At 47.3% G+C, this 15,198-nt stretch overlaps 1 protein-coding gene across 1 annotated transcript in view; it reads left to right on the top strand.

Moving 5' to 3' along the window:
- Positions 1 to 15,198, top strand: part of LOC118078892 (ATP-binding cassette sub-family A member 2) — a 76,897-nt gene that overhangs the window by 32,066 nt on the left and 29,633 nt on the right. Inside the window, exons 6-11 of the mRNA XM_088660189.1 lie at positions 3,124 to 3,306; positions 3,755 to 3,939; positions 5,404 to 5,569; positions 6,879 to 6,959; positions 13,815 to 14,027; positions 14,801 to 14,867. Coding sequence (XP_088516315.1) covers positions 3,124 to 3,306; positions 3,755 to 3,939; positions 5,404 to 5,569; positions 6,879 to 6,959; positions 13,815 to 14,027; positions 14,801 to 14,867 — 895 coding nt within the window. The remainder of the gene's footprint in view (positions 1 to 3,123; positions 3,307 to 3,754; positions 3,940 to 5,403; positions 5,570 to 6,878; positions 6,960 to 13,814; positions 14,028 to 14,800; positions 14,868 to 15,198) is intronic.

Raw genomic sequence — 15,198 nt, 5'->3', positions numbered from 1 at the left:
GGCACAAATACAGGATGGGAGACGCCTGGCTTGAGAGCAGTACATGTGAAAAGGATCCAGGAGTCTTGGTAGACCACAAACTTGACGTGAGTCAGCAGTGTGATGCAGCAGCTCAAAAAGCCAATGCAATTCTGGGCTGCATCAATAGGAGTATAGCATCTAGATCTAGGGAAGTAATAGGACCACTGTATTCTGCTCTGGTCAGACCTCACCTGGAGTATTGTGTCCAGTTCTGGGCACCACAGTTCAAGAAGGATACGGACAAGCTGGAACGTGTCCAGAAGAGGGCAACCAAAATGGTCAAAGGCCTGGAAACGATGCCTTATGAGGAACGGCTTAGGGAGCTGGGTATGTTTAGCCTGGAGAAGAGAAGGTGACGGGGTGATATGATAGCCATGTTCAAATATATCAAAGGATGTCATGTGGAGGAGGGAGAAAGGTTGTTTTCTGCTGCTCCAGAGAAGCGGACACGGAGCAACGGATTCAAACTTCAAGAAAGAAGATTCCACCTAAACATTGGGAAGAACTTCCTGACAGTCAGAGCTGTTCGGCAGTGGGACTGGCTGCCAAGGAGTGTGGTGGAGCCTCCTCCTTTGGAGGTCTTTAAGCAGAGGCTTGACAGGCACATGCCAATAAGGCTTTGATGGTGTTTCCTGCTTGGCAGGGGGTTGGACTGGATGGCCCTTGGGGTCTCTTCCAACTCTAGGATTCTATGATTCTAAGTAATGTGTCCTTTTGCGAGGGGGCTGTCGCCCTGTCCTTCGTGCCTCTGGGGCAGCCCCTTTACCTTTTTTTTTAAAATCATATTTTTTATTAAGGTTTTTCAGAATACAAAAAGAAAAGAGCAGAAAAGGAAAGAAAAAACACAACGATAATAACACTACAAAAAAAGAATAAAAACATACAATCAAAACGCTTCCCTGTTTCCCCTATTTTAAGACATACCCATAAAATAAGCCGTAGCAGGATTTTTTAAGCGTTCAAGGAATATAAGCCATACCCCGAAAATAAGACATAGCGATAGGCGCAGCAGCGATGCCGGCCGCAGCAGGAGGAGGAGGAGCGGAAAAATAAGACATCCCTTGGAAATAAGCCATAGTGTGTTTTTTTGGAGGAAAAAATGAATATAAGACGTGTCTTATAATATGAGAAAAACGGTTATTCCTTAGTCCCTTCACATTGTCTAGAGGGACCCCCTCGGGTTTCCCTCCCTGTGGTCCTTTAATAAATTTATAATTAGCAAATTCTATATCGTTTTCATCACCTTCTATATCTGATTTTTTTTAACCATCATCTCACATCTTATTAATTTCCACAGTTTATTTACAACTTAAATTTCTATTCTAATACAGTGGTACCTCGGTTTATGAACACAATTGGTTCCGGACGTCTGTTCATAAACCGAAGCGAACTTTCCCATTGAAAGTAATGGAAAGTGGATTCATCCGTTCCAGACGGGTCCGCGGAGTACTTAAACCGAAGCGTTCATAAACTGAAGCAGACTTTCCCATTGAAAGTAATGGAAAGTGGATTAATCCGTTCCAGACGGGTCCGCGGAGTACTTAAACCGAAGCGTTCATAAACTGAAGCAGACTTTCCCATTGAAAGTAATGGAAAGTGGATTAATCCGTTCCAGACGGGTCCGCGGAGTACTTAAACCGAAGCGTTCATAAACTGAAGCGAACTTTCCCATTGAAAGTAATGGAAAGCGGATTCATCCGTTCCAGACGGGTCCGCGGAGTAAGCGTTCATAAACTGAAGCAAACTTTCCCATTGAAAGTAATGGAAAGTGGATTAATCCGTTCCAGGCGGGTCCGCGGAGTACTTAAACTGAAGCGTTCATAAACTGAAGCGAACTTTCCCATTGAAAGTAATGGAAAGTGGATTCATCCGTTCCAGACGGGTCCGCGGAGTACTTAAACCGAAGCTTTCATAAACTGAAGCGAACTTCCCCATTGAAAGTAATGGAAAGTGGATTAATCCGTTCCAGACGGGTCCGCGGAGTACTTAAACCGAAGCGTTCATAAACTGGAGCGAACTTTCCCATTCAAAGTAATGGAAAGTGGATTAATCCGTTCCAGATGGGTCCGCGGAGTACTTAAACCGAAGCGTTCATAAACTGAAGCGGACTTTCCCATTGAAAGTAATGGAAAGTGGATTAATCCGTTCCAGACGGGTCCGCGGAGTACTTAAACTGAAGCGTTCATAAACTGAAGCAGACTTTCCCATTGAAATTAATGGAAAGTGGATTAATCCGTTCCAGACGGGTCCGCGGAGTACTTAAACCGAAGCGTTCATAAACTGAAGCGAACTTTCCCATTGAAAGTAATGGAAAGTGGATTAATCCGTTCCAGACGGGTCCGCGGAGTACTTAAACTGAAGCGTTCACAAACTGAAGCAGACTTTCCCATTGAAAGTAATGGAAAGTGGATTCATCCGTTCCAGACGGGTCCGCGGAATACTTAAACCGAAGCGTTCATAAACTGAAGCAGACTTTCCCATTGAAAGGAATGGAAAGTAGATTAATATAATAAATAATAATAATAATAATAATAATAATAATAATAAATTTTTATTTATACCCCGCCCTCCACAGTCAAAAACCGGGCTCAGGGCGGCTGACACCAACAGAACCACAATAAAACATAAAAACAATTAATTAAAATACAGATTAAAATACAATATTAAAATTTAAAGTGCATCCGTTCCAGACGGGTCCGCGGAGTACTTAAACCGAAGCGTTCATAAACCGAAGCGAACTTTCCCATGGAAAGTAATGGAAAGTGGATTAATCCGTTCCAGACGGGTCCGCGGAGTACTTAAACCGAAGCGTTCATAAACTGAAGCAGACTTTCCCATTGAAAGTAATGGAAAGTGGATTCATCCGTTCCAGACGGTCCGCGGCGTTCGTAAACCGAAAATTCGTAAACCGAGGTGTTCGCAAACCGAGGTTCCACTGTATGTTACTTTAGCATGTTTTTTAAAGATATAATTTAAAATCTTTCCATTCTTCTTCCATCGCTTCTCCTCCCCGGTCATCTCAGCCGGTTCCATAAACTCCATCATCTTCATCTGCCGATCGTCGATCGTTGCCTTTACCTAACCCTGACCCTTTCCCCGCAGGAAGGACTATCCTCCTCTCCACGCACCACATGGATGAGGCCGATCTCTTAGGCGACCGCATCGCCATCATCTCCAATGGGAGGCTGAAGTGCTGTGGGTCCCCCCTCTTTCTGAAGAGCACCTACGGGGACGGGTACAAGCTTACCGTCGTCAAGAAGCAGTCGGACACCCGAGCCAATGCCGGTCAGTGGCTCCAGCCGCTCTCTCCGAAGCCCTTGCTGCAGCAAGCAGGATGAGGCTCTCCTGGCAGGAGCAGACGACTGTTCTCTGTTTAAAGAGCAATTTGACTCTGGCCACCCTTGTTTGTTGGTGCTCAATTTCTAATATTTTGGTGCAGGCTGCCCCTGTACATGGAGGTTCCATATAGTGGTTTGCATTAGTGGTTGTTGATAGGCTCCTCCTCCTCCTCATATTCCTGTTCCATATCTTTGTCTGGTTCCCACTTAAAGCCACCGCAGACTAGAATCATAGAGTTGGGAGACACCCATGCGCAGTAACCCAGGGACACACGGGAAATCTAGACGCAGAGACACTTGGACTTTATTATATAAACTAATATAAGGTGGCATCAAATAAATCATTCGTCTTTTTTTTTTCTCCTTCTTCCCCGCCCCACCTCCTCTTTGTTTAGACCCTGGGCAGACCCACAGCTCTCCCGGCCGGCCTCCCGCCAGCCCTTGCTCCGAAGCGCGAGTCACGCAGTTCATCAAGAAGTATGTCGCATCCTGCCTGCTCATCTCCAACACCAACACAGAGCTCTCCTACATTCTCCCCAGCGAAGCGGTCAAGAAGGGCTGCTTTGAAAGGCTCTTCCAGGTACCGGGCGGTTGGTGAATAAACAAAGGGGGGGGTGGACACTGGACGGGACTGGTTGGTTGGCATCCCTCTATCTCACGAGACAATCCAAAAATGAAAGGCACAAGTACAGGATGGGGGACACCTGGCTTGAGAGCAGTACGTGTGAAAAGGATCCAGGAGTCTTGGTAGACCACAAACTTGACCTGGGTCAGCAGTGTGATGCAGCAGCTCAAAAAGCCAATGCAATTCTGGGCTGCATCAATAGGAGTATAGCATCTAGATCTAGGGAAGTAATAGTACCACTGTATTCTGCTCTGGTCAGACCCCACCTGGAGTACTGGGTCCAGTTCTGGGCACCACAGTTCAAGGAGGATACTGACAAGCTGGAACGTGTCCAGAAGAGGGCAACCAAAATGGTCAAAGGCCTGGAAACGATGCCTTATGAGGAACGGCTTAGGGAACTGGGTATGTTTAGCCTGGAGAAGAGAAGGTTAAGGGGTGATATGATAGCCATGTTCAAATATATCAAAGGATGTCATGTGGAGGAGGGAGAAAGGTTGTTTTCTGCTGCTCCAGAGAAGCGGACACGGAGCAATGGATTCAAGCTACAAGAAAAAAGATTCCACCTCAACATTAGGAAGAACTTCCTGACAGTCAGAGCTGTTAGGCAGTGGAATTTGCTGCCAAGGAGTGTGGTGGAGTCTCCTCCTTTGGAGGTCTTGAAGCAGAGGCTTGACAGGCATCTGTCAAGAATGCTTTGATGGTGTTTCCTGCTTGGCAGGGGGTTGGACTGGATGGCCCTTGGGGTCTCTTCCAACTCTAGGATTCTATGAGGCTTTGACATGGAAACCTTGCGCCTGGCTGGTGCGCTCAAAAGAAGGGTGCTCCTTGGCTGATCCCGAATGTTTTGACTGTTAGCCGTGCGCGGCGTCTAGTGCCGTGTTTCCCAACCAGTGTGCCTCCAGATGTTTTGGGACTACGACTCCCATCACCCCTAGCTAGCAAGACCAGCGGTCAGGAATGAGGGGAGTTGTAGTCCCCCAAAACATCTGGAGGCACACTGGTTGAGAAACACTGCTTTAGCGCAGTGTTTCCCAACTATTGTGCCTCCAGATGTTTTGGGACTACGACTCCCATCACCCCTAGCTAGCAAGACCAGCGGTCAGGAATGATGGGAGTTGTAATTTCCCAACCAGTGTGCCTCCAGATGTTTTGGGACTACGACTCCCATCACCCCTAGCTAGCAAGACCAGCGGTCAGGAATGATGGGAGTTGTAATTTCCCAACCAGTGTGCCTCCAGATGTTTTGGGACTACGACTCCCATCACCCCTAGCTAGCAAGACCAGCGGTCAGGAATGATGGGAGTTGTAGTCCCAAAACAATCTGGAGGCACACTGGTTGGGAAACACTGGTCTAGGGGAGGTTAGAGGGACACACCTGTATTGACTCCGCTCTGGTTCCGTCCCGTTCCGTTTCTTTAGCACCTGGAGCACAGTTTGGATGACCTGGACCTGACCAGTTTTGGGCTGATGGACACCACCCTGGAAGAGGTTTTCCTCAAGGTCTCCGAGGAAGACCAGTCTCTGGAGAACAGCGACGTCGGTAAGAATAATCTGAATTCGAGAGTTCGAATGGACCCTGGGGGCCGTCTCGTCCAACCCCCTGCAATGCAAAATCTCAACTAATGCGTCCACCACAGGTGTGGCCTCCCAACCTCTGTTTAAAAAATCTCCAAGGAAGGAGAGGGCACAACCTCCCGAGGGCGATTATTTTTTTAATCTGGCTTTATGTCCGCGTTCCAAGATATAATAATATAATAACAATTTATGATTTATACCCCGCCCGTCTGGCCGGGTTCCCCCAGCCACTCCAACAAAACACTAAAATACAGAAATCCATCAGACATTAAAAGCTTCCCTAAACAGGGCTGCCTTGAGATGCCTTCTAAAGGTCTGGTCATTGTCGTTCTCTTTGACCTCTGGTGGGAGGGCGTTCCACAGGGTGGGCGCCACTACCGAGAAGGCCCTCCGCCTGGTTCCCTGTAACTTGGCTTCTCGTAGCGAAGGAACCGCCAGGAGGCCCTCGGCGCTGGACCTCAGTGTCCGGGCGGAACGATGGGGGTGGAGACGCTCCTTCAGTACTTCCTGACAGTAAGAGCTGTTCGGCAGTGGGATTTGCTGCCAAGGAGTGTGGTGGAGTCTCCTTCTTTGGAGGTCTTTAACGATGGGGGTGGAGACGCTCCTTCAGGTATACCGGACCGAGGCTGTTTAGGGCTTTCAAGGTCAGCGCCAACACTTTGAATTGTGCTCGGAAACGTACTGGGAGCCAATGTAGGTCTTTCAAGGTGTTATGTGGTCCCGGCGGCCGCTCCCAGTCACCAGTCTGGCTGCCGCATTCTGGATTAATTGCAGTTTCCGGGTCACCTTCAAAGGTAGCCCCACGTAGAGCGCATTGCAGTAGTCCAAGCGGGAGATAACTAGAGCATGCACCACTCTGGCGAGACAGTCTGCAGGCAGGTGGGGTCTCATCCTGTGTCCCAGACGGAGGTGCCCTGGACACAGAATTGACCTGCGCCTCCATGGACAGCTGTGAGTCCAGAATGACTCCCAGGCTGCGCACCTGGTCCTTCAGGGGCACAGATACCCCATTCAGAACCAGGGAATCCTCCACACCCGCCCGCCTCCTGTCCCCCACGAACAGTACCTCTGTCTTGTCAGGATTCAACCTCAATCTGTTAGCCGCCATCCATCCTCCAACCGCCTCCAAGCACTCACACAGGACCTTCACCGCCTTCACTGCTTCTGATTTAAAAGAGAGGTAGAGCTGGGTACCGTCAGCGTAACCACCCGTAACCCGAAAAGTTCGCAACCCGAAAACGCCATCTAGCGCATGCGCAAAGCGCTATTTTCGCTATTTTCGCGCTTTGCACAAAGCGCTATTTTCGCTATTTTCGCAGACACGCCCGAGAAGCCGGAGGCAGACCGGAAGTCCCTGCAGTCGTCGTCGTCCTCAGCCGGCTCTGTGAGAGGCGATGAAGGTGGGGCTTATTCAGAGTTCTATTTTTTTTATATATATATATATTATTTTTTATTAGTTTTACAACTGTACACAATAACAAATCACATAAAAGGGAAGAAAAAGCTGTGCCATACAGAAAAGGGAAATAAACCACAGGTATCCATTTACAGCTTGCATTCCTCAAATAAAACGATCATTTCATACCGATTGTCAACCTGGATTTATGTCTCAAATTACCACATTTTTCTTCCTGGTCTATGTTTCCCTCTTCACCTCATCTTCCCCAATTCGACCTCCCTCCTCTCTCTCTTTTGGTTTTATTTCCATCCGATTATTTCCGTCCCATTATATGTTTGACCAGATACCCTTTTCCATTTTATTCTTAACTATACGCTTACGTCCTGGTTACATACCCTCTTGTTGCATTTTGTAATGGCCATCTACCAGTTTTCCCTTTTTTTTCTTCTTCTTTTTTTCATTTTGTTTTCTCCTTGGTCATAGAATCATAGAATCATAGAATCATAGAGTTGGAAGAGACCACGAGGGCCATCCAGTCCAACCCCCTGCCAAGCAGGAAACACCATCAAAGCATTCCTGACGGATGGCTGTCAAGCCTCTGCTTAAAGACCTCCAAAGAAGGAGACTCCACCACACTCCTTGGCAGCAAATTCCACTGCCGAACAGCTCTTACTGTCAGGAAGTTCTTCCTAATGTTGAGGTGGAATTTTCTTTCTTGTAGTTTGAATCCGTTGCTCCGTGTCCGCTTCTCTGGAGCAGCAGAAAACAACCTTTCTCCCTCCTCTATATGACATCCTTTTATATATTTGAACATGGTTATCATATCACCCCTTAACCTTCTCTTCTCCAGGCTAAACATACCCAGCTCCCTAAGCCGTTCCTCATAAGGCATCATTTCCAGGCCTTTGACCATTTTGCTTGCCCTCTTCTGGACACGTTCCAGCTTGTCAGTCTCCTTCTTGAACTGTGGTGCCCAGAACTAGACACAGTACTCCAGGTGAGGTCTGACCAGAGCAGAATACAGTGGTCCTATTACTTCCCTAGATCTAGATGCTATACTCCTATTGATGCAGCCCAGAATTGCATTGGCTTCTTTAGCTGCTGCATCACACTGCTGACCCATGTCTTTCTTTACTTAAATCTACAATAATCCATGTCTTTCTTTACTTAAATCTTACAATAATCTTTCCTATAAGTTATGAACTTTTCCCATTCTTTTTGAAACTTTTGTTGTTTTTGATCTCTGATTCTCCCCGTTAACCTCGCTAGCTCTGAATATTCTATCAACTTCTCTCTCCAGCCTTCTATCGTTGGCACTTCCGTTGTTCTCCACTTTTGTGCTAAAATAACCCTTGCGGCCGTGGTGGCATACATGAAAAGTTTGTGATCTCCTTTCTTTATACTTAAAATTCCTTTATACTTAAAATTCCTGCTTAAAATTCCTAGTAACATTTCTTCAGGTCTTTTGGGGAACGTGTATCGTAACAGTCTTTTTAGTTCATTATATATTTGTTCCCAATAGGTTTTTACCTTTTCACAAAGCCACCACGGAGTTCTATGGGGATTACTCTCCTAACCCTAACCCTAACCCTAACCCTAACCCTAACCCTAACCCGCAAGACCCTGATAACATCAGTCTGCAAGGTTTGTAACACGCGAGAGAATCCTAGAGTTGGAAGAGACCACCAGGGCCATCCAGTCCAACCCCCAGCCAAGCAGGAAACCCCATCAAAGCATTCTTGACATGTGCCTGTCAAGCCTCTGCTTAAAGACCTCAAAAGAAGGAGACTCCACCACACTCATTGGCAGCAAATTCCACTGTCGAACAGCTCTTACTGTCAGGAAGTTCATAGAATCATAGAATCCTAGAGTTGGAAGAGACCACAAGGGCCATCCAGTCCAACCCCCTGCCAAGCAGGAAACACCATCCAAGCATTCTTGACATGTGGCTGTCAAGCCTCTGCTTAAAGACCTCCAAAGATGGAGACTCCGCCACACTCCTTGGCAGCAAATTCCACTGTCGGACAGCTCTTAATGTAATGGAATTTTCCTGTTAAACCTTCAGCAATATACATAACAGGCATTTTCCATTTCAGTGCCCATTAAACCATTATACTTAACATGGTGGGACTCAGCGACAAGTGCTTTGACGCTAACAGGATGTGGGGCTAGCATAGAATCATAGAATCGTAGAGTTGGAAGAGACCACAAGGGCCATCCAGTCCAACCCCCTGCCAAGCAGGAAACACCATCAAAGCATTCTTGACATATGGCTGTCAAGCCTCTGCTTAAAAACCTCCAAGGAAGGAGACTCCACCACACTCCTTGGCAGCAAATTCCACTGTCGAACAGCTCTTACTGTCAGCTAAAGCAATGGAATTTTCCTGTTAAACCTTCAGCAATATACATAACAGGCATTTTCCATTTCAGTGTCCATTAAACCATTATACTTAACATGGTGGGACTGGAAAAACTTTCTGCCAGTAAGAGCTGTTTGACAGTGGAACGGTCTCCCTCGGGAGGTTGTGGGCTCTCCTTCCCTGGAGGTTTCTAAGCAGAGGTTGGGTGGCCGCCTGTCAGGGATGCTTTAGCTGAGATTCCTGCATTGCAGGGGTTTGGACTGGATGATCCTGGGGGTTCCCTTCCAACTCTGATTCTGCAGTGTGATGCAGTGTGATGCAGCAGCTCAAAAAGCCAATGCAATTTTGGGCTGCATCAATAGGAGTATAGCATCTAGATCTAGGGAAGTAATAGTACCACTGTATTCTGCTCTGGTCAGACCTCACCTGGAGTACTGTGTCCAGTTCTGGGCACCACAGTTCAAAAAGGATACTGACAAGCTGGAACGTGTCCAGAAGAGGGCAACCAAAATGGTCAAAGGCCTGGAAACGATGCCTTATGAGGAACGGCTTAGGGAGCTGGGTATGTTTAGCCTGGAGAAGAGAAGGTTAAGGGGTGATATGATAGCCATGTTCAAATATATGAAAGGATGTCATATGGAGGAGGGAGAAAGATTGTTTTCTGCTGCTCCAGAGAAGGGGACACGGAGCAATGGATTCAAACTTCAAGAAAGAAGATTCCACCTCAACATCAGGAAGAACTTCCTGACAGTCAGAGCTGTTCGGCAGTGGGATTTGCTACCAAGGAGTGTGGCGGAGTCTCCTTCTTTGGAGGTCTTTAAGCAGAGGCTTGACAGGCATATGTCAAGAATGCTTTGATGGTGTTTTCTGCTTGGCAGGGGGTTGGACTGGATGGCCCTTGGGGTCTCTTCCAACTCTAGGATTCTATGATTCTATGACTTGGTTTTGAGAAACCCATGCTGAAAAGCATCCTATGATTAGAAAGGCGTCGTTTTCTAAGTGCTCACAGACCAAATGTTGAATTATCGGTTCAAGGACCTTTTCTGGTATTGATGTCGAGCTCACTGGTTGGTAGTTATCCAGGCCGTCTTCTCCCTTTTTGAAAATGAGGACAGCATTGGCCCTCCTCCAGTCTGCAGGGGCCTCACCTGTTCTCCAAGAAGTCTCAAAGTTCATAGTAGGCAAAGAATCTGAGATTACACCTGCAATCTTGTGTGTGTACGTCCGCCGCTCCAGCAGGGACGGAGGCCACCGTTGGCCAGGGCGTGGAACACCCTCGGCGCCCCATCACCCCCGTCAGCGGCAAAGACCGGATGAGTGCGGAGGGCTCCCTCCGTGCGCTCACCAAGCCCCCAGCGCGGACAGGTGGGGCGCAGAGGGTACTCTTCACCCTCCCCGCTCACCCAACCTCCCGCCACTGCCACCGTTCACCCTTCACACCCTGCTCCTCTCTTGACTGGCGCTCGAGAGCCCACCCGTCGGAGGCAGGGGCTGGGCGAGCGCAAGGAGGGAGTCCGAGGTTTTTGGTTTTGAGAGGGAGGGATCTGTAAAATAAACCAACAGGTTGGTTTGCGAGGTCGCTTCTGCTTTCTCCCCCCTGGTGGGGGGCGAGGGGAGCGTTTGTTATTTACGGACACCAGACTAATTGAAACATAAAAAATCCCAGACCTCTGCCCCAAGGGGCTTCCAGTCTAAATAGATGAGAGACCACTTCCTGCCCTGCAGACCTTTCCAGGGGCTGAGATCAGCAGAGGTGGCCGCCCTCTTGGTAGTTCCACTGCCCTGAGAGGTTGGTGGTCCGAGAGAGGGTCTTCTCTGACCGTAAGCTGTGGAGTTTCCTCCCCAGAAGAAGAAGACGACGTCCAACTCACATCTTATGCTGGGGTTACGTTTCATTAAAAGCCAAAATTGTTTAATATCAAAGCACCCGCTCGGAACTGGCCCTACACAAGCAGATTTGCCTTCTGGAGTCGGTGACCCCAACAAGTCTTACCCTCCCCAGCAAGGCATGTCGCTTTTAAGCTCCCTGCCTTGGCTGCTGGACTCTTGGAGTATCAAGAAGGATACTGACCAGCTGGAACGTGTCCAGAAGAGGGCAACCAAAATGGTCAAAGGCCTGGAAACGATGCCTTATGAGGAACGGCTTAGGGAGCTGGGTATGTTTAGCCTGGAGAAGAGAAGGTGAAGGGGTGATATGATAGCCATGTTCAAATATATGAAAGGATGTCATATAGAGGAGGGAGAAAGGTTGTTTTCTGCTGCTCCAGAGAAGCGGACACGGAGCAATGGATTCAAACTTCAAGAAAGAAAATTCCACCTCAACATCTTCCTGACAGTAAGAGCTGTTCGGCAGTGGGATTTGCTGCCAAGGAGTGTGGTGGAGTCTCCTCCTTTGGAGGTCTTTAAGCAGAGGCTTGACAGCCACATGTCAAGAATGCTTTGATGGTGTTTCCTGCTCGGCAGGGGGTTGGACTGGATGGCCCTTGGGGTCTCTTCCAACTCTTCTATGATTCTTGCAGAAACTCTGGTGGACCCATGAGATCTGATAAGAGCCCACCATAGTCGGGTAAGCGAGGAGGAGATCTGAAAAGCTCTTTCTGCGCTGGGAAAAACCCTGCGCAAAAAGAGCTTTTAAAGCCCTCTGCCTTCTGTGCGTTTAACATTGATTTTGACCGGCCAGCCATCAACTGCGTAAAGTTGACATTGGACGAACTAAATGCATGTTAAGTTGTATTAAGTAAAGCATTTTGACATTGGGGAAAGACTGCAGGATAGGGTGGGTCATAAAAAACTTTTTTGGGGAAAATGTTTCCTCCCTCGATCTTATATCAGGCGTATGGTATAAACATAGTTAAATTTCAAATTGGGGACAAATCGGTTCATATTTAGACCCTGCTCCTACAGATTATGAATTTTTGCCTCACTACGAGCGATGAAAACATAGGAATTGGACTCATTTATTCTCAGTATGTTGAATTGTGAACTAATCGACATAAATTTTAGGTTTTATGGAGAGCAATAAGAGTTGCCTGCTATTATTTTCTGCAATATTTATTTATTTAAGATCAAACATGTTGATAATTGACATGAAAAACCAATGGTTTTGAACAAATTATATGGCAATGGATTCAAACTTCAAGAAAGAAGATTCCACCTCAACATTAGGAAGAACTTCCTGACAGTAAGAGCTGATCAGCAGTGGAATTTGCTGCCAAGGAGTGTGGTGGAGTCTCCTTCTTTGGAGGTCTACTAAACAAGTAAGCATAAACATTAAACAATAAAACACCCCTCATATTATGTGTTGCATCCAAACATCACATTATACTTAATTACTTAGGTATAAATTGTACTAAATGCTTACATTTTGTGTAATGAATAAAATTATGCCTTATGCAATATTATACATTGTACTTGTACACCATATATGCTAAAAATACGCTTTTATGCCTTACACTAAACCTCTATTTTGGCAATTAGTAATTAAGTAATTAAGTATAATGTGATGTTTGGATGCAACACATAATATGAGGGGTGTTTTATTGTTTAACGTTTATGTTTAACATACTGAGAATAAACGAGTCCAATTCCTACGTTTTCATGCCTCGCGGCGAGGCCAAATTCCCATCTGTCGGAGCAGGGTCTAAATATGAACCGATTGGTCCCAAATTTGAAATTTGACTATGTTTATAGAATCATAGAATCATAGAATCATAGAGTTGGAAGACACCACGAGGGCCATCCAGTCCAACCCCCTGCCAAGCAGGAAACACCATCAAAGCATTCTTGACAGATGCCTGTCAAGCCTCTGCTTCAAGACCTCCAAAGAAGGAAACTCCACCACACTCCTTGGCAGCAAATCCCACTGCCGAACAGCTCTTACTGTCAGGAAGTTCTTCCTAATCATAGAATCGTAGAGTTGGAAGAGACCACGAGGGCCATCCAGTCCAACCCCCTGCCAAGCAGCAAACACCATCCAAGCATTCTTGACATATGCCTGTCAAGCCTCTGCTTCAAGACCTCCAAAGAAGGAGACTCCACCACACTCCTTGGCAGCAAATCCCACTGCCGAACAGCTCTTACTGTCAGGAAGTTCTTCCTGATGTTGAGGTGGAATCTTCTTTCTTGAAGTTTGAATCCATTATACCATTTAATACCATTTAATACCATTATACCATTTATACCGTACGCCTGATATAAGATCGAGGGAGGAAGCATTTTCCAAAAAAAAATTTTTTAATGACCCACCCTACTGCAGGAGGTGAGGGGTGGAGGGGGCAGGAGAAGGTACAGGACTCCAAGCGCCCCATGAATGCCACTCTGCGGGGTACCACTCCTATAGGCTCTGTGTCTCCGGCACCTACTCTTCTGCCTGTTTTCGGGAGGTGGGGGGTCATACATCTGCCTGCGTCCTGTTTTTTTTTGAACCCCACCCTACGAGAGAGAGAGAAAGAGGAGCCTCCGTCCCCCATCTTTCCCTCTGCTCTTTCCCGCTGCAGACCCAGAGGTGGACCTGGATGAGCATGCGCTGGTGGGGCAGGGCAGCGTCAAGCTGGAAGGCTCTTGGCTCAAGTTGCGCCAGTTCCACGGGCTCATCGTCAAGCGGTTCCACTGCGCCAAGCGGAACACCAAGGCTCTCTTCTCCCAGATCCTGCTGCCCGCCTTCTTTGTCTGCGTAGCCATGACGGTGGCGCTTTCCGTGCCGGAGATAGGTAGGTGCGGTTTATTCCGAAGCAGGCTCTGCCCCCCAGCCGTCTCCCCAAATACAGAAGGCCAGATGAATGCAATTCTGGGCCGCATCAAGAGGAGTATAGCATCTAGATCAGGCGGCCCTCCAGATGTTTTGGCCTACAACTCCCATGATCCCTAGCTAACAGGACCAGGGGTCAGGGAAGATGGGAATTGTAGTCCAAAACATCTGGAGGGCCGAAGTTTGGGGATGCCTGATCTAGATCTAGGGAAGTAATAGGACCACTGTATTCTGCTCTGCTCAGACCTCACCTGGAGTACTGTGTCCAGTTCTGGGCACCACAGTTCAAGAAGGATACTGACCAGCTGGAACGTGTCCAGAAGAGGTCAAAGGCCTGGAAACGATGCCTTATGAGGAACGGCTTAGGGAGCTGGGTATGTTTAGCCCAGAGAAGAGAAGGTGAAGGGGTGATATGATAGCCATGTTCAAATATAGGAAAGGATGTCATATGGAGGAGGGAAAAATGTTGTTTTCTGCTGCTCCAGAGAAGCGGACACGGAGCAATGGATTCAAACTACAAGAAAGAAGATTCTACCTAAACATTAGAAAAAGCTTCCTGACAGTAAGAGCTGTGCGGCAGTGGAATTTGCTGCCAAGGAGTGTGGTGGTGGAGTCTCCTTCTTTGGAGGTCTTTAAGCAGAGGCTTGACAGCCATCTGTCAGGAATGCTTTGATGGTGTTTCCTGCTTGGCAGGGGGTTGGACTGGATGGCCCTCGTGGCCTCTTCCAACTCTAGGATTCTACGATCTCAGCATGACTGAGATTATCCTGAGCAGTGCTGCTATTTGTCACTGTCGTTGTTGGTAATTAAATTTGTGCGCCACCCTTCATCCAAAGATCACAGGGCAGTTTGCAATATAAATCACAAAACTGCACGTAATAACAACAAAAGCAATAACTCCCTCCTAAATAAGCACAATTTAAAAGGCCATGTATTTTGTTTAATTGGTCAAAAGGCCTGAGAGAAGAGGAATGCTTTTAGAATCATAGAATCCTAGAGTTGGAAGAGACCCCAAGGGCCATCCAGTCCAACCCCCTGCCAAGCAGGAAACACCATCAAAGCATTCTTGACATATGCCTGTCAAGCCTCTGCTTAAAGACCTCCAAAGAAGGAGACTCCACCACACTCCTTGG

The sequence above is a fragment of the Zootoca vivipara genome, unplaced genomic scaffold, assembly GCF_965207765.1.
Source record: "Zootoca vivipara unplaced genomic scaffold, rZooViv2.hap1.1 HAP1_SCAFFOLD_30, whole genome shotgun sequence".
Lineage (NCBI taxonomy): Eukaryota > Metazoa > Chordata > Lepidosauria > Squamata > Lacertidae > Zootoca > Zootoca vivipara.
This window is presented reverse-complemented; position numbering and strand designations above follow the sequence as displayed.